Source organism: Phyllostomus discolor, chromosome X (assembly GCF_004126475.2).
Source record: "Phyllostomus discolor isolate MPI-MPIP mPhyDis1 chromosome X, mPhyDis1.pri.v3, whole genome shotgun sequence".
Lineage (NCBI taxonomy): Eukaryota > Metazoa > Chordata > Mammalia > Chiroptera > Phyllostomidae > Phyllostomus > Phyllostomus discolor.
In genome coordinates this window covers 40,375,978-40,396,477 of record NC_050198.1, presented here as the reverse complement: position 1 = coordinate 40,396,477, position 20,500 = coordinate 40,375,978, and the positions used below count along the sequence as shown (strand labels likewise).

The 20,500-nt window shown below is 39.2% G+C and overlaps 1 protein-coding gene across 1 annotated transcript in view; it reads right to left on the bottom strand.

Annotated features, from left to right (window-relative positions):
• Positions 1 to 20,500, bottom strand: part of GABRA3 (gamma-aminobutyric acid type A receptor subunit alpha3) — a 351,529-nt gene that overhangs the window by 52,645 nt on the left and 278,384 nt on the right. Inside the window, exon 8 of the mRNA XM_036017204.1 lies at positions 5,110 to 5,262. Coding sequence (XP_035873097.1) covers positions 5,110 to 5,262 — 153 coding nt within the window. The remainder of the gene's footprint in view (positions 1 to 5,109; positions 5,263 to 20,500) is intronic.

Below are 20,500 nucleotides of genomic sequence, written 5' to 3'. Positions count from 1 at the left end.
CAAACTGTTTTTCTTAAGTAGTTTACATCCTCACCAACAGTGTGAGAGTTTTAATTGCTTCTCAACCTCACAAATATTTGGAATTGTTAGTGTTTTTAATTTTAGCTATTCAGTATTTATAAAGTGATATATCCATGTGGTTTTACTTTCCATTTCCCATATAAAATGACTAAGTATATTTTCATATGCTTATATGCATTTATACATTTTATTGGTGAAGTGTCTTTTTCCAATTTTTAAAACTGGATTCTTTGTATTTTATTATTTAATTGAAGGAGCTCTTTATATTTGTGGAATAGATGCTTTGTCAGATCTGCATACATATAAAATATATTCTTCCAGTTTATGGTTTGCCTTTTCATTTTCTTTTCTTTTTTTTTTAGTTTTTTATAATAGCTTTATTGAGATATCATTTACATACTTCACAATTCACCCATTCACAATTCATGACTCATTGGTTTTCAGTATGTTCACAGACACAGGCAACATCAGCACAGCCATATTAGAACACCCCATCGCCTCAGCAGGAAACCCTGCTCTCGTCAGTTACCACCCCTACTCCGCCATTACCCCTAAGCCCTAGGCAACCAGTGATCTGCTTTCTGCCCCCATAGACTTGCCTATTCTGGATATTTCTTTTTTTTTTCTCTGCTGTAAACGTTTTTTTAAATATATTTTATTGATTGTGCTATTACAGTTGTCCCATTTCCCCCCTTCACTCCCCTCCACCCTGTACATCCTCTCCCACCCTTATACCCCACTTTAGTCATGTCCATGTGTCATACTTATACATTATTTAGCTTCTACATTTCCCATACTATTCTTACCCTCCCCATCTATTTCCTTCCTACAATCTATGCTACTTATTCTCTGTACCTTTTTCCCGTTCTCCTCCTCCCACTCCCCTGTTGCTAACTCTCCATGTGATCTCCATCTCTGTGGTTCTGTTCCTGTTCTAGCTGTTTGTTTAGTTTCTTTTGGTTTTGCTTTAGGTGTGATTGTTAATAATTGTGAGTTTGCTGTCCTTTTACTATACATGTTTTTTCTTTATCTTCTTTTCTTAGATAAGTCCCTTTAACATTTCATAAAATAAGGGCTTGGTGATGATGAACCCCTTTAGCTTGACCTTATCTGAGAAGCACTTTATCTGCCCTTCCATTCTAAATGAAAGCTTTGCTGGAGAGAGTAATCTGGGATATAGGTCCTTGTCTTTCATGACTTGGAATATTTCTTTCCAGCCCTTTCTTGCCTGTAAGGTCTCTTTGGAGAAATCAGCTGACAGTCTGATGGGAACTCCTTTGTAGGTTACTGTCCCCTTATCTCTTGCTGCTTCTAGGATTCTCTCCTTCATTTTTACCTTGGCTAATGTAATTATGATGTGCCTTGGTGTGTTTCTTCTTGGGTTCAACTTCTTTGGGGCTCTCTGAGCTTTCTGGATTTTCTGGAAATCGATTTCCTTTGCCAGAATGGGGAAGTTCTCCTTTATTATTTGTTCAAATACGTGTTCAATCTGTTGCTTTTCCCCTTCCCCTTCTGGTACCCCTATAATTCGGATGTTGGAATGTTTAAAGATGTCCTGGAGGTTCCTTAGCTTCACCTCTTTTTTTGAATTCTTATTTCTTCATTCTTTCCTGTTTGATTGTTTTTTTCTTCCTTCTGGTCCACTCTATTGTTGTGAGTCCCAGTTTCCTTCCCATCACTATTGGTTCTCTGTGCATCTTCCTTCATCTCTTTTATGGTAACCTGCATTTTTTCATGTAATTTGCACCCAAAATCAACCAATTCTGTGAGTTTCCTGATCACCAGTGTTTTGAACTGTGCATCTGATAGATTGGCTATCTCTTAGTCACTCAAAAGGATGAGCCCTGGGGAATTGATCTGTTTTTCTTTTGAGACTTGTCTCTCTCTCTCTCTCTCTCTCTCTCTCTCTCTCTCTCTCTGGTCTGGTCGCTCCTGTTACAGTGAGGGGCGGAGCCTTAGGTGTTCACTGGGGCTGGGCACCCCAGTTGCTAGATTGTGACATTGTATGTGGGGGTAGGGGCAGGGGTGGGGGTGGGAGGGAACTATGGTGGTAGCTTCTTTCTCCTTGGACCACAGTCCCTTCCCTGGGATCCTGGGCTGCACACTCTGTTCCGGTCCACAATCGCTGCCTCATTGGGTCCACCAGCTGCCACTCGTGTATGCAGGGTCAACCTGCTGCAACCTTGTGTGCCCTGGATGCCTTACGCTCTCCCTCCTGGTTGTCTTATGCGCCCACTGCTCTCTGCTCTCCGCACAGCGACCCATCCTGCAACCCGCGCCCAGCTGCTTGTCTCTGCCCCTCCTACCAGTCTGGATGAATGGGTCTACTTCAACTTCTTGGCTGTCTGACTTCCATTCAGATAAATTCTCTGTCAGTTCTGGGTGTTATTCTGCCTCTAAATTGTTGTTGTTCTAATCTTGGTTGTGCATAGAGGTACGGTGCATCCACCTACGCCTCCATCTTGCCAGAAGTCCCTGCCTTTTCATTTTCTTAATGTTATGCTTTGATGAGTCAACATTTTTAATTTCAATGAAGTCCAACTAATTATTTTTCTTCACTATTATTGCTTTCTTGTGCACCAAGGAATTTTTGCCTTCCAAAGGTTGCAAAGATATTGTCTTATATTTAGTTCTAAGGGCATTATATTTTTAGCTTTTATATTTAAGACCATGATCAATCTCAAATTAATTCTCTGCAATGCCATCTCTGTCATAAATTAAATTTTCATATACATGAATCTATTTTTACTCTATGGGATTTTATTTTTTATTTTTATTTTTACCTTGTGCCAGTAACACATTTCCTTAATTACCATAGTTTTTAAATAATTTTTGACATTTTGCAGGGCAAGTCCCTCTACTCTGTTCTTATGTAGGAGGATATTGGCTGTTCTTGGCTCTTTATTATTCCATAAAAAATCTACAATGACTTTTTAAATTAATGTATTATCTTGGAGAGTCACATCAATATAGTTAGTGTAAATATGAACTCTAAACTCACATGAGGCCATGTTTGAATGAAAATAATAAATTCTTAAGAAATCCTACATTTTACAGAACCTATGCCAAAACAGATATGCTTCCTTTTTCTCTCCATGCATTGATTACTGTATTTTTCTAGTGCTCTTTAGTATTGAGGGCATAACCCTTCCATTGTATTTGATTTATGGGAAAAATTATTGTATTTGTTTCTTATGGCTGCTGTTAACTAATTACCACAAATTTAGTGGTTTAAATTTAAATTTAGTGGTTAAGTGGTCTTATAGTTCTGGACATCAGAAGTCAGAAGTCACTTTTTCTGGGTTAAAGTTGAAGGGTCAACAGGGTTTCATTCCTTCTGGAGGGTCTAGAGGGATAATCTGTTGCTTTTTCCAGTTTCTAAGTCTTCACTACTTGGTTCATGAGCCCCCTCCTCCTCTTTCAAAGCCAACAGCATAGCATCTTCAAATCTCTCCTGTTTCCTTCATCTCATTGCCTTCTGCATGGTAATCAAGCATCCCTTTGCCTCACTCTTATAAGAATACTTGTGATGGCATTTAGGGCCTATCTGGATAATCCAGGATAATTTCCCCATCTCAAGATCCTTAATTTAGTTCACATCTGTAGTCTGTTTTGCTACATAAGGTAACACTCACAAATTCCAGGGATTAGGACAGGGCTGTCTTTGTGGATCATTAATCATCCTACCACAGTCCTAATGATATCCCTTAATTTCATTCAGGCTCAAAGCTTTTCTTCTGTAACCTTAAAACTCAAACTCTTATTTACCAAAACTAGTAGTTCATCCACTCTTCTTTCTGCTGCAGTAGTATCAGCTCATGTAATTAACACTCTGGTTTACACTTCCTTATACTATTTGGGTCCCTGAGTGTTTCTTCTAACTTTTTATGAGCTCATATTTTTTAAAAAATGTTTTCTCAGTTTTAACTAGCTTTTCTAGGATTTCATAAAGAAAGATTTTTCAGGGTATCTAGTTTGTTATATTTTCAAAAATGGGCATCTTTAATCTACTCCGTATAGATTCTTCTGCCTCCGCTTCACTCAAACTTTTCTTTTCAAAATCCTAACAACCAAGCATATCACTATACCTAACAGACAGCTTCTGTCTGCATCTTACCTAAACACACATTAGAATTCACCCCAGGTTATTATTTCCAGCTTCTTGGAACACTTGTACTCTCTTGACTTTCATGATAATATATGCTAGTTTATTTTTCTTTTTTCCCATTTTATAGGCTATTTTCTCTCTCTCTCTCAGCTGCTATTTCCTCCTCTACATGACCTAAAATGCTGCTTATTTCTGAAATATCATTTACTATTTATCTGCACAATATTGCTTCATAATATTTGTAGGAAATATTGGCTTTCTATGTGGGTATGCAAATTCAAGTATATGACTCATAGCCACCATGCCATGGAGGACAGTTAGTAAGCTAAAAGAGTTAATTGATATTTATCTCCTAAAAAAAAAACTTACACTCAAAAAAATAGACAGAAAATGTTTTATATGCTGTAAGTTTCCCAGGGAAAAGAACTAATGGTATACAAGTCTCTCCCTAGACATCAGTAATTTCACACTTAAGAAAATGTTTCCAATTGTAGGTACTATTGAAAAACTCTTTAAACTCGGTGTAGGCTTTACTAAATACCAGATCATCTATACTTTCAAAAAAGCTAGATAAGAAGCAACAAAGTTAGATGTGCATACAAAAATATGGGTTATAAAAATGCCCCAAATCCTCCTATCTGTTGTCAGCTTAGTTTCCCACCCTTTACCTCCTTGAGTTCTGCCCACTAATTTTCTCTTTCTTTCTAAACTCTCCAATCTTCCCCAGCTCCTGGAGCAAACCTTACTGAGACAGAAGCATTTCAGTAACCTTACTACTCCAACACTCCTCTTATTCCTACTTTCTTGTTAAGAATTTAGTTGCCTGAAATACCAGGATCCAATGATAATGATGCTGGGCTCAGGTGTTGCTCCCATCATTTCTAGTAGTGGTTCTTCTACCTTCCTCACACCTGCCCTGAGTGCCCATCATTAAGACTTTGGAAAGTTCTCCCCCTTATTCTCCATAAAACAACACTCACCAAAGACCGTGCGGGCAGGAACAGACTCTCTGTTGAGCCAGAAAGACACTTGCGACAGAATGACAGTCATGATACATGGCAAGTAGGTCTGGATCACAAAGTAGCCAATTTTTCGCTTGAGATGAAAGTGGGTTGTCATGACGACATATTCTCCTGGAGAGAGATTAACATTAGGTAGGATGTAGCCAAACAAATATTGTTGGATCAAGGTGGGCTCCAATTCAGTTCACAAAGCTCCTCAACCTTATATTCAAAACAAGACTTCTTGGCATCTCCCAAGTCCACAAAACCAGATCTCATGAAGTAGTAAGGGACTTTTTTGGTGAAAATATATACTAACAGTGTACCAACAGAATTTTTTCAGAGTGATTTTGATATAAAGTTATTCAAATAAATTGGCATCCTCATTTAAATAAATTTAATAAGAAATCATCTCTTCTACAGCATTTGCTATATTATTAGCAGTCTTCTAGAATTTTTACATCTTTAAAATATTTAATCTTGACAATAACCCTATAAAGTAGGTACTATTGTTATCCTCACTTTATGGGTTAATAAACTGAAGCAAAGAGAGACTGGGCAACTTCACAAGGTTACCCAGTTAGTAAGTAGTGGAGCCCAAATTCAAGGAAAAAAATGTGTTGGCTCCACAATTTATGCTCTCTAACCACTATTCAAATGGATTCAAATGGATTTATTTGGGTCACAACCAACAAGTCCTCATAGCAGAATACAGGCTGGCCTACATAAGCTCACTCCAAAATAAGAGTGAAAACTTATTAAGATTTTACTATATGCCAAACAACTTTGAGTGTCCTTGAAGTATTTACTTTATAGCCTCCCAACAACCCTGTAAGGAAGGTACTAATTACCCCTTATTGTTAAATCCAGTAGTTAATCACTCTTTCTGGATTTGTCAGAAGCATTTTACACAGTTGAGCACTCCATCCTCCTGGAATGACTCTCTTCACTGAATTTCTAAACCATGATGTTCTTCTGGTTTCCCTTCTACTTCATTACCTCTCCAATCTTCATTACTGGTTCTTTTAAATTTCTGAACACTTGAGTATGCCAGGACTCATTATTTTACTCTTTTCTGTCTCATTCACTGCATTTACCTTCTCAGTCTGTGTCTTTAAATAATACTTTAAACTCTGATAACTCCCCAAGTATATCTTTCAACTAAGCTTCCTACTTGTTATGGGTTGAATTATATTTCCTGGAAATAGTATGGCAAAGTCCTAACCTTGAATACCTCAGATGTGACCTTCTTGAGAAATAGGGTTGTTGTAGATATAATTTGTTAAGATGAGGTCATATTAGAGTATGATGGGCTGTAACCTATTATGACTGATACTCTTATAAAGACAGACACACACAAGGTGATGTGTGATGACATGTGATGACAGAGGCAGAGATTGGAGTGATAAATCACAAGGCATGGAATGCCAAATATTGCCAGCAACCTTCAGAAACTAGGAGAAAGAGGTATAGAACAGATTCTCCTTCAGAGCCTCCAAAAGGAACCAACCTTGCCAATACCTTTGTTTCAGAGCTCTAGCCTCCAAAAATGAGGGGGGGGGATACATTTCATTGCTTTAATCCACCTAGTTTGTTGTACTTTGATACACAGGCCTATGGTTCCCTACAAGACTCTAGACCTATGTATTCAATTACCTATCAGACTTCACCACTCAGGAATCTAATAGGTGTCTTGACCTATGATGTCCAAATCATAGCTTTTATTCTCCCACTTCCCACCCTCTCCAACTGGCTCTCCCAACAGATGTTTCCCCACCTTAGTAAATGGTAGACCCCAGGGGCACAGGCCAAAATAAAATTCTTCAAAAAGTTAGTATCATCATTAACTTCTGTTTCTTTCTCCTTTCCTTGTATATGCCTCCATGTGTGCACATGCACACAAACACAGGTAACCAAACAATTAGCAAACCCTGACAGTTCTCTTTTCAAATACTGTATATCCATAATTTGACCACTTCTCACCACCTCCACCAATTACCACTCTGGTCTAAGTCACTAGAGTACTGTAATAGCCTTCTAACTGGTTTTGTTTTTATTGTTGCTCTCTTTAATGCATTTTTTGCACATTAGCCAAAATGATCCTATTAACACATAAGTCAGATTTGGTCTAGTTTCTGTTCAACTTCCATCACTGAAAGAGTAAAAGCCAAATTCTTCTAAGTGGTTTCCAAAGATCCATGTAGTCTGACTGCTCTCCTACAGTTCTTATTAGAAATTCTTATTTTTCACCTTTTCTCCTCTATCCACATTTGGTTTTGGCAGGTCTTCCAAACAAAGCAATTTCTCACTTTCCTACCCCACTTATTTCCTTGTACCTAAGTCAAGGAAGCACCATCTGGCTGTCCAAAGCTCAACATACAATACATATTTTGTGTGTATTCACAATCTACCTTCTTTATGTGAACACAAAAATATAATTAGGCTTATATTTAATTTAGCTAATGATTTTCAAACAAAATTATGGAATGTGTTCTTCATAATAACTTAGACATTTTTCTTTCTCTCTGCTTCCTTTTCAGTCTTTTTATTTGTGTCTTTGTTTCCCATTGCCTCCCACTCTCTCCTTTTCTCTCTCCACTTCTTTCTTGTCTTTGTCCGTTTCTATTCTTTTCTCTCCTTGTCTTTCCTTTCACTGTCTTTCTCTACTGAGAAGGCATTGAGGATTTATTTTAAATGACAGTAGGACTCTGATTAGCTTGGACAATTTTCTCCCTTCCCCATCTTGGTCTCACACCTCTAAACTCATATCTATTGATCATATCTCATCATCTTAAATACTTAATATATAAAATATACAGTAAATATTATCCATGAATTAGTTATATTCTATAGATATGAAAGGCAAAGCAAGTTGACTTTGCAAAAGTTCATCAAATTATCCATTTGTTTTATTTTTTCTAATTTATTTTATTTTTAGAGAGGGGGGAAGGGAAGGAGAAAGAGAAGGAAACATTGATGTGTGGTTGCCTCTTGAGCACCCTTACTGGGGACCTGGCCTGCTACCCAGGCATGTGTCCTAACCAGGAGTCAAACTGGTGACCCTTTGGTTTGAGGCTGGTACTCAATCCACTGAGCCACACCAGCCAGGGCATTGTTTTAAATAACTAGATGTATTTTATTCTATCTTCACCGTTTATACCCTTTTTTTCTTTCAATTTCTGTCATTCTGTCTCTTCCAAAGAAGTGAAGAAGATGACTGACATCAGAAAGATGGTGGAATAAGACCTCCCAGCTCTAGTGCCCAATCATAAAAACATGCATTAGCAACTATCCACAGACAAGAATGCCTTTTTGAACATCCTAGAACCAGGATATAAGGCAGAAGTGCCCTTTTGGAGCATAAAGCAAAGCCACATTAGAATTAGAAGGGCAAGGGAAGTGGTTCACTTTGCTGCCTTCTTCCTTCCCTCAGACCAAGTTGTGTAAGCACCTAGGGGGATTGTAAGCTGGGTCTACAGTTTATCTAGTGGGAAAAGGAGAACACATGACAGATATGGATGTCTAGCATTTGGGGGCATCCCTTTGCATATCTAATTCTATCTTGCTTCACGGGGAACACTAGGGGAAGCAGCAAGGATAAACCACTTGTGGCCAGCTAAGAACAAAGAAGAGAGGGGTGGAGGAACTTACAGCCATCAGTTCACAGATTTGTTGGTGGTACCAAGTCCCTGTCATCAATCTCTTCTGATCAGAGTCCAGCAGTCGGCCTTGCATAGTTAGAAACCCAACCTCTGACAGCAGCCTGCAGCTCTGGCAACCAGATAAGTACAAACAGAGGCCCCACCCAACAGCATAGCTCTGGCCAACAGCAAAACTCCAGCAGACACCTCGCCCAATGGTGGTGGCTAATCAAATAGGTCACACTCCCTGGTGTCTTGATGTGGTCAAAGAGTGACCTCTTGTAGTTAAACCCTGTCAGATGTACAGACTAATAGTGGTGGTGTACTCACCCACCAACCCATGGCATCCCTGGGAATCAAAATGGTGATAGGACTAAGCAAGGAAAATAAAACCCATGGACACAGACAACAGTATGGTGATTACCAGAGGGAAAATGGGGTTCAGATGGTAGAATCAGATAAAGGGGGCAAAAATGGTGATGGAAGGAGACTTGGCTTGGGGTAGTGAACGATGTATTATAGAAGTGTACACCTGAAACCTGTATACATTTGATTAACTAATGTCACCCCAATAAATTCATTAAAAAAAAAACTGTCCACATGACCCGCAGCTCCGCTGTCCACTGACAAGATGATCCCTGGGGTCAAAACCAGCTGTTTGCAAACCCTCCTGGTGGGAACAACACCTGTCATTGACACTCCTATACATCAGCACAGTAATCCCTGGGGTCAAAACCAATAGGCCATGAAGCCTGGGGGCATGGAAGACCCACCCTGCCCACCCACAAGGGATTCCTGGATATCAAAATCCTCCAGCTGTACAGCATGGAGGTGACAAACCCTCTGTCCAACTGTATGGCAATCTCTGGGAATCAAAGTAGTTACACAGCTTGGAGGTGGGGATGACCCCCACACCCATGTACAAGGTGATCCCTTAGTGTAAAAACCCCTGCCTGTGCAGCAATGACTCCCATCTTCATGCACAGTGACCCTGCCTTCCAACACGGTGATCCCTGGAGAACAAAACTCATCCATCCCCAGCCTGGGGGAAGTGGCACCTCCACCCACCAACACAATGACCCCTGGGAGTCAAACTCCACTGGTTACGTGGCAGCAGCTAGGCAACCTGCCAATTGCAGACAAAGAAAATTCCCTTGGGAACAAAACATGTCAGACAAACTGCTGAAACTGCCACGTGCACAGCAACCCCTGGGAGTCAAACCCTGCCCACCAACACAGTGATCCTTGGGAATCAAAACCCACTAGCCACATGGTCTGGAGTTGGCAGTGTCCCCACTTACCCACAAGGTGATCAATGGATTCCTGGGGAACATTATAAGCTGGCTGCACAGCTTGGCGTGCCATCTCTGCTGTTGTTATACATGGTAATCCCTGGGTCTCAAGCCTGGTAGCCATGAAGACTGGGAGTGGCAGTGAAGCCTTTCAGCAGACACAGCAACCCTACCCATCAACACAGTGGCGTCCTGGGAGTCAAAACTTGCTGTCTTTTCTGCCTTGAAGTGGCAATGCTACCCACCTACAGCAGACAAGGCAATTACCTGGGAACAAAGCATGCCGAGACACACAGCCTACGGTGGGAGTACACCAACCTAACAAGAAGGCAACCCCTGGGTATCAAAACCTACTAGCACAGTGTGGGGGCAGTAACTCCACTGTCCTTCCACAGTATGGTCCGTGGGGATCAAAACCAGCAGGCCACTCAGCCTGGAGGGTGGTGACCACCCTCCTCTGCTAATCATACACAAGGCAATCCCTGGGGTACAAATCTCACTGTATGCATGGACTGGAGGCTGCAATATCCCCACTTCATTCACAGACAAGGCTATCCATGGGTGGTGATATCCTCCAACAAGGTGACCCATGAGAGTTAAAACCCTTTGGCCATGTGGCTTGGGGGTGGCAGCACCCACTTCCGTAGACAGGGTGACTCTTGGGGGTCAAAACCTGCATGCAAAAGTACCCCCATCCACTAGAAAAGCCCATGGCCAGCCTGTTATGCTGCTTGAGGGTCCCCCACCAAAAAAAGTACAGCATGAAGGAGGTAGTCTATGGTCCAAAGCTGCTGGTGTGGTGAGAGTGCCCAATAGCTTAAAACAGCTAGTTCCCCCATACGACAGAGAACATACAAATGGCCAACAGACACATGAAAAGGTGCTCAATATCACTAACCATCAGGGAAATGCAAATCAAAAACTAGAATAAGATATCACTTAACACCCCCTAGTGGCCCTGCTGGACAATGGAGCATCATAGCCCACTGAATTGAGAAGAAATATGAATGTCATGTAAGGTGATATAATCAGTAGTTAACAGTTAATGGATTAAACACTTAAATGTAAGATCCAAAACCATGAAACTCCTAGTAAAAAATATAGGAAAGAGTCTTCTTGACATTGGTCTTGAAAATGAAATTTTGGATACAACACAAAAAGCTCAAGCAAACAAAGCCAAAATGAACAAATGGGATTATATCAAACTAAAAAGCTTGTATGCAGCAAAGAAAACAATGCACAAAATGAAAAGGAAATCTGCAGAATTAGAAAAATATTTGCAAACCATATGTCTGATAAGAAATTATTATTATTGAAAATATATAAAAACCTACAACTCAATAGCAAAAAAACTAAAATAATCCCATTCAAAATAGGCAAAAGACCTGAATAGACATTTTTCCAAAAAGAACATACAAATAGTCAACAGGTACATAAAAAGGTACATCAACATCACTAATCAGGAAAATGCAAATCAAAACCACAAGGGGATATCAACTCACATCTGCTAATGGCTATTATAAAAAAGACAAGAAATAATAAGAATGACAAGAGTAAAGGGAACCCTTGTCACTGTTACTGAGAATGTAAATTGGTTCAGCTATTATGGCAAATAGTATGGAGGTTCCTAAAAAAATTAAAAATAGAACTACCATATACCACAACCTCTCATCCCTCTTCTGCATATATGTCCAAAAGAGATAAAATCAGCATCTAGAAGAGATATATGTACCCACATGTTAATTTGTTCATTGCAGCATTATTCATAATAGCCAAAACATGGAAATCTATGTGGATATCAACAGATGAATAGATCAAGAAAATGTGAATATATATATTCATATATATGTGCACATATATAAGTGTGCACACATACACACAAACACACATACAAGGGAGTATTATTCAGCTGTGAAAAATAATAAATCCTGCCATTTTTTTTTTGACAACATGGATGAATCTGGAGGACATTATGCTAAGTGAAATAAGTCAGGCAGAGAAAGACAAATACTGCATATTATTATTATTATTTGTTTTTATTTTTAAATTTAAATTATTTTATTGTTGATCAATTACAGTTGTATTTATTTTCTCCCCACCCCTGTATGCAAAATCTAAAAATGTTGCACTCAGGGGACTTCTGGCCAAGATGGAGGCATGGGTAGACACACTGTGCCTCCTCACACAACCAAAAAAAGGACAACAATAATTTAAAAACAAAAAACAACCAGAAGTGACAGAAAATTGAATGGTATGGAAGTCCAACAACCAAGGAGTTAAAGAGGGCACATTCATCCAGACTGGTAGGAGAGGTGGAGACCGGCAGCCAGGTGGAGAGGACTTGCGTCAAGGTGGTGGCTGGTGTACACAGTGACGCAGCGGATTGTGGAGTGGGGTGGGCGAGGCTGCAACAGGCCAGTAAGGCAGCAGCTGGTGGATCCGGTGAGGCGGCAGCTGGTGGACAGGGCAGTCCCACATTCATGTGCCGATAAATTGGGAGGAACAACTGGGGAGCAAGACAGACTGCTCAACCCAGGGTTCCAGCATGGGGAAATAAAGCCTCAAACTATTAATTGAAAACATCTGTGGGGGTTGTGGTGGCAGCAGGAAAAACTCCCAGACTGACAAGAGAGTTTGTCAGAGAGACCCATAGGGTCCTAGAATGTACACAAACTCACTCACCCAGGAATCAGCACAAGAAGGGCCCACTTTGCTTGTGGGTAGCAGGGGAAGTGACTGAAATCCAGCAGAGAGTGGAGCATGCACCATTGTTCCCTCTCGGACCCCTTCACCACATACAGCATCTCAATGCAGTGATGTGGGATACCCCACCCTGATGAATACCTAAGGCTCCATTCCTCACTACATAACAGGCATGTGGAGACAAAAAAAAAAAAAAACTGGCCCAAATTAAAGAACAGATCAAAGATCCACAAAAAAATACAACTAAGCCATGAAGACATAGCCAACCTATCAGATGCACAGTTTGAAACACTGGTAATCAGGATGCTTACAGAATTGATTCAATTTGGTTGCAAATTAGATGAAAAAATGAAGACTATGCTAAGTGAAATAAAGGAAACTGTACAGGGAACCAATAGTGATGGGAAGGAAACTGGGACTCAAATCAATGGTGTGGACCAGAAAGAAGAAAGAAACATCCAACCAGAAAAGAATGAAGATACAAGAATTAAAAAAAAAATGAGGAGAGGCTTAGGAACCTCCAGGACATCTTTAAACATCCCAACATCCAAATTATAGGGGTACCAGAAGGAGAAGAGGAAGCGCAACAAATTGAAAACTTATTTGAACAATGAAGGAGAACTTCCCCATACTGGCAAAGGAAATATACTTCCAGAAAGTCCAGAAAGCTCAGAGAGTCCCAAAGAAGTTGGAGTTAAGGAGGAACACACCAAGGCACATCATAATTACATTAGCCAAGATTAAAAATAAGGAGAGAATCTTAGAAGCAGCAGTAGAAAAGGAGACAGTTACCTACAAAGGAGTTGCCAGCTAATTTCTGGCAGCTAATTTCTCAAAAGAGACCTTGCAGGCAAGAAGGGGCTGGAAAGAAGAATTCCAAGTTATGAAAAGTAAGGACCTACATCCAAGATTGCTCTATCCAGTAAAGCTTTCATTTAGAATGGAAGGACAGATAAAGTGCTTCTCAGATAAGGTCAAATTAAAGGAGTTCATCATCACCAAGCTCTTATTATATGAAATGTTAAAGGGATTTATCTAAGAAAAAGAACATAAAAATATGAACAGTAAAATTACAGCAAACTCACAGTTATTAACAACCACACCTAAAACAAAAACAAAGGCAAACTAAGCAAACAACTAGAACAGGAACAGACCCAAATAAATGGAGATCACATGAAAGTTTATCAACAGGGGAGAGGGAGAGAGAGGGAAAAGGTACAGAGAATAAGTAGCATAAATGATAGGTGTAAAATAGACAGAAGGAGTGTAAGTATAGTATAGGAAATGTAGAAGCCAAAGAACTCATATATAGGACCCATGGACATGAACTAAAGGGGGCGAATGTGGGTGGAAGGGGGTGTGCAGGCAGAGGGGAGTGAAAGGGAAAAATGGGACAACTGTAATAGCATAATCAATAAAATATATTTTTAAAAACAGGAAAGGAAAATTAAAAGGTTGCATTCATACAAAGAGTAGAATAGTGATTTCCAGGAGCTAAGAGGTAGGGAAAGTAGGGAGATGTTAACCAAAAAGTACAAACTTTCAGTTTTAAGATCAATAAATGTTAGGAATCTAATGTACAGCACAGTGACTAAGGTTAATAATGCTGAATTATATACTTAAAATTTTCTGAGAGTAGAACTTAAGTGTTCTCATCACACATACACATAAAAGATAGTTGTGAGATGATGGATGCTGGATTGTTGTGATTTTGTTTTTATATTTATATTTATATTCACACTGTCAACCTTAAATGTATACAGCTTTATTTTTCACTTATACCTTAATAAAGTTGGAGGTGGGGCAGAGACAAAAAGAATTCTCCTTAATGATAACAAGCCTTTTACTCAGCTGGGAAGATTTCCCATTTGTGACCTGGTACTGCAGACTGAGTCCACTATGGAATAGACAAAGGGATAATGGAAAGCTACTCTAGCACATTCATACACATTCATAGCCTAGATACTTTCTGTGGGGGAAATTACAAGTAGATGTTAAGAAAGCTTAGCAAATAAATTCATTGCATCAATTAACTGAATAAATTTTGTTAAATACAACTCTGATATTTTGTATCTCATTGCATCTTCTTCTCTGCCAAGTGGGTACTAAAGCTTTGATCAGATAAGATTTTTTTCCAAGTTCCCTCGTGTCTCAGCTTATTAAGATTACTAAGTACCATCTGTGTTGTATATGAAATATAAAGAGTACAATATAAAATATGCAATATCAAAGTTACAAATATCAAGAGTACAATATAAAACATATAATGTATATGTATTCACTAATTATTATCTATGGATCAGGAATACAGAACAGCTTATCAAATTAATGCTTTAAATAACTATACATATTTTCATAAAGGGGATAATCATATTTATTCCTCCTCTTCTTGCCTCTATTGCTGCCTCTCTCTGTGTGTCTTATGAAGGATGAGCCTTTCAGTGGTTTGGGGAATTTTCTCCTACCTTTACAGTACATTCCACTATGGTCCATCTGTGTTAAGTGTGAAATATTTGAGAATACAATGTAAATACATTCACAATTTAACCAGTTTCTAAGGCTGTGAAAGACACAAGAGGTTTCTTTAAGAGCTTGGCAAATTAACTCATACTAAGTGAGCGGATATATTTTCTTAAATTCATGTTCAGTATTCTTCCAACTGTCTGTGTTCTTTGAACTTTTTACCTTCTGTTGTCTTTTTATCCTCATCTCTCTGACTTGTTTGTTTGTTTCACTCTCTTATTTTCTGCTTTGTCTTTACTTACCTAGGCTACATGTCTAAAGAAATAGTATATACAATGACAGTAATATACTTTTTCTAACAAATAGTCAAATTTATAGGAAAGATGGAAGAATAAGATCATACATCCAAATTCTCCTCTTAGAAAATTAATGCAATAATTTTCCAAATGAGGGAAAATATAATCAGTGCTGAAATAGGGAATGGTGTGAACGACTAGCCACATATTTGGAGGAATTTTATTCGTTTATTTAACATGTTTGAATCTGGAGCAAAGAGCAGGAGCCCGCTTAGAATTACTTCATACTAAGGACTGACAGCATTTGAGAAAGCTACTCATACAAAATAGAACTTCCATGAATTATAGGTCTGTCCCTGGCCCAGCTTCCCATTAATATGCTGTACCCAATTATGTACATAGAGAAGCATATTCAGAATTCAGAATTCAGAATATCCATAACTTATGACATAAAAAGAATATATATGTATGTGTGATGTAATAATACTTATATGGTATCTAAATCAAAAAGTATCAAATAGTATACAGCAAAATCTCCCTCTCATAGCTGCCCTAAACCATCCACCTCATTTCTCCTTCCTTTAACTACAATTAACAGTTTCTTGCATAAATTTCTAGAAATATTATCTGTCTATAAACATATATCCCTCTGCTCTTCAGTGTTCTGTGCTTTGCTTCTTGTCACTCAACAATATATCCTGCAGATATTTCCAATGAACAGTAACATAAAGAACTTCCCCAGTACTTCTTACAGAGTATTGAATTGTGCAAATACATTTTAATATATTAAATTACCTTTTACTGATGTACATTGTATCATGTTTATAAAATAATTTGAGATGTAATCTAATTATATCTGCAATGACCCTATTTTCAAATAAGGTCACATTTTGAGGTACTAAGGATCAGAACTTCAACATATGAAGGGACATAAGTTAACCAGTGACACATACATTGCCAACAATGAAGGGAAATGGGCATGCTTATACACTGATAATGGCAATGTGAAATGTTTAACCTTTTAGAATGACAAGTTCTCAATATGTACTAAAATTTTGTAAATGTGGCTACTTTCTGAAATAACTATCTTGATAATTCTGTCTCTGTCCTAGGCAGATAATTACACAGGAACAAAATATTATATGGAAAAAGGTCTGCACAGTGTTGATTTAACATCAAAACACAGAAAATAATAGTAAATAATTGGCTAAATGGGTTATGATTCACGTATATGAGGTCATTAAAATGCAAATATTTTACTGAGTTTCATAACAGTATTACTTCCCAGTGATAACAACACTTATCACATCATTGTCAAGAATGCTGTGGCCTTGAAGGAGGCTTTTCTTTTTAAATTTAAACTAAAACAGGTAATAATTAATATATGTCTACTCTTAATTATTAAAATATTACTATTTATAACTAACAAGAAACAACAAGTATTGGTGATGCAGGGAAAAGGGAACTTTTCTGTACCATTGTTGGGAATATAAATTGGTGCAGCCACTATGTAAAACAATATGGGAGTTCCCCCCAAAATTAAAAATAGAACAACCATATGATTAGCAATTCTACTTCCAGGTATATATCCAAAGAAAACAAAAAACACTAACTCAAAAAGATATATGCACTCCCATATATGCTGAAACATTATTTACAATAGCCAAGGTATGGAAGCAACCTAAGTGTCTATGGATAGACAAATGGATAAAGAAGATGTGGAACATATATACAATGGAATGTTATTCAGCCATAAAGAGAAGAAAATCTTGCCATTTATGATGACATGATGGATCTTGAGAGAATTATACTAAGTAAAATAAGTCATACAGGGAAACACTAATATTATATAATCTCACTTATATGTGGAATCTAATACAAAACACACACACACAAACACAAGCTCATAGATACAAAGAAGAGATTGGTGGTTGTCAGAGACAGGAGTGTTTGGGGGGAGGGGGAGGAAGTGGGTGAAATGGGTGAAGGAGGTCTAAAGGTGCAAACTGCCAGTTATAAAATAAATAAATTCTGGGGTAATGTACAGCATGATAACTGTAGTTAATAATGCCATATTGCTTATTTTAAATTTGCTAAGAGTGTAGATCCTAAAAGTTATCATTACAAAAAAAAACCCCAATTTGTAACTATATATGGTGATAGATATTAACTAGACTTACTATGGCAATCATTTGGCAATGTATACAAATATCCAATCAGCATGTTGTATACCTGAAACTAATATAGTGCTATTTCAATTATATCTCAATTAAAATATTATTTACTTATGTGTACATTTATCAATAAGAAATATGCTTACAATATAAAATTAAATAAAAATAGCATAAAACAGTATCAATAATATGGTCCCAATTATGTAAAAATTGCAGGGGAACATTCTTAAGGGTTATAAACCAAAAAGTCCAATAATCAGTTAATGTCCCAAAATCTTCTAAGAAGATTCTACCATTTTTTCCAGATGGTGGAATTAAATAATATTTTAATTTTTATTTTTTGCTTCTCTATATTTCAAATTTTCATGAATGTGTATTGCCTGTATGATAAAGACTAAACAAACAGTCATTTAAGCAAATGAATGGGGAGCTGGGGCTACTTGGATAGCTAAAATGACACTAGATGAGAAATGCCAAGGAGGAACTGGATGTGAAGAGAGTACATGCATGCAATTACAATGGCCCTGGGAATTATCTCCCTCTGACTAGGTAGACATCCCAGGGGTGGAAAGGGGAAGGGGAGGACAATGTCCTAGGCATGTTGGGGCCTCCTGTGCTGTGCCACACTGTGCAGAACCTTGCCTCTGGCACTCATGGCCTCTTCCAGGAGCCTAGGTCCTCTGCTCACAAGCTCAGTGTGAGGAGACACCAGATGGTATATTTCGGGTCTGACCTCAGCCTGATCTCAGTCAGGAGGTCACAGCAGCAGCTGCCCCAGCAGCACAATGCAGAAACACCCCACGGAGCAGGAGGCTAGCTTCCCTCACAAAGGCAAGGGGCACAGTAGGACAGAAGGAATGCACTTTGCAGGTGAAGACAACTCCCCATCCTCAGGCGTCTTCCCCACCAACCTCCTTACCTCATCTCCCTCCCTGCCCCACACCCAGGCTATCTAGCACTGTTCCCAGGGAGAAGGAGAGTGTGGGGAAGGGGGTGCTCTGAGCCTTGATATTGGCAGTGAAGGTACAAGAAGACCTGAGTACCAGGATGGGGGCCTCAGCCCTACCTTTCCATGGGGCCCTAAGATGTGGGTCTCAAGCATGCTAACAAAGCAGGTGCCCAGTTCAGGGATCAGGACATGCAAGCCTAGCAGCATGTCAGCAACTAGCAGGCAGTAGTGTACTGTCATCCCTGCTTCACCATGAGCAAAGGAGCCCAGAGAGGTTGGGCAGCTGGCCCCAGGCCACATTTCCAACACTTCTAGAGGGTGGAGGATGAGGCCAGAATCTGAGCCGCAGCCACACAGTAGCCCTGCTGACCCTGTGCTCCATGGCTTAGAGTGCTCCTTGGAGCAAAGTGCCAGGGTACATGTGGCCCAGGCACACCCCTACTGGCACCTGTACACTTCCCAAAAAGTCAAGCACTTGGTCTCAGTGGCTGACTCACACTGGCTGGAAGGAGGGAACAATGGACTCAGGCCAGCCATATGCACAGTGTCTATCTGGCCACTCAGCCTTGTCCAGCCACTACTGACTCCACACACAGGACCCCAGAATCCTCTCTGAGGAGGGCAGCCCACGTACCTGAGGCCCCAGACTTTCTATCTTCTCCAGCTTCTCTACCAGGTCATGCTCTCATGTACCTCTAGCTTTTTGACACCGTTGTATTGCCTTTCTCAAGTATAGCCTTCCCCATACCAAATACCAAATCTCTAAATCCTGTTGTCCTTTAAATCCACTTCAAATACTGATGTTTTTAGGTAAACTCTTCTGGTCCAGGGGTAGGAGAACATGACATAGACAAAATGACATATTGTAACATCACAAGGAGAGGGAACAGCAGTGTCCAGATAATGAAATAAAAGGACAAGAATACCCTAATTCATTTATAATTGTGGATTCAGAGATCTTACATGGTAACAAATGTTGAAAGCTCTTATCCCTCCATGGTTAAAAATATTGTAGGATATGTGGGCCCCAAGATATACTTCATTTTTCCAAATATCCTAAGGTTAGTCAGGAATGAGGATTTCTCCTTCCTCAGGCCCCTGAATCTTTTCAGTTTCTAAATAGATACTCAGTTTCTAAATAGGAATTTAAGGCTACAGAACATGTTCCTATGTTCTATTAATCAATATCCAGGGGTGAGCCATTGATTGGACCTGGCAAGCTTTGCCAGACAGAATTGTTTCTGAGATGGGTGGTTTATTTAAGAAAATAATTACAGGCCTGACCAGTGGGCTTGGTTGGTTGGGCATCACCCTGCAAAGTCAAAAGTTGCCAGTTTAGTTCTTGGTTGGGCACATATCTGGGTGGCAAGTTCATTCCCTGTGGGACATGTGTGAGAAGCAGCTGATTGATGTTTCTCTTTCACATTGATGTTTCTTTCCCTCCCCTCCTCCCTCCCTTCCCCTTTATCTAAAATTAAATAAACAACATCTTTTAAAAATAAAAGAATTCATGGCTCATCCCTGGACCTCCTGGATGTGTACCTGGATTCTCTTGGTGTTAATAACTTGTCACCTCAGCATTGGTGGAGTTAAGCAAATGTCTTTATGAAACCTTTAGGATCCATTCCATCTGCCTTCTCTTCTGCTACAGTTCAGTCCTAATTTCTTTGACCTTTTAATTCACTCTCCAAAAGCCAGCAGGGCATGGTGGTTGAAAGCATGGGCTTGGGAGCCAATCTGCACAGATTCAGATCTTGGCCCTGACATTACATAACTTTGCCATGGGATACGCTACTGAATATCTCTATGCCTCAGTTTCTTTATAAATCTATTTTGAGGATTACATAAATTA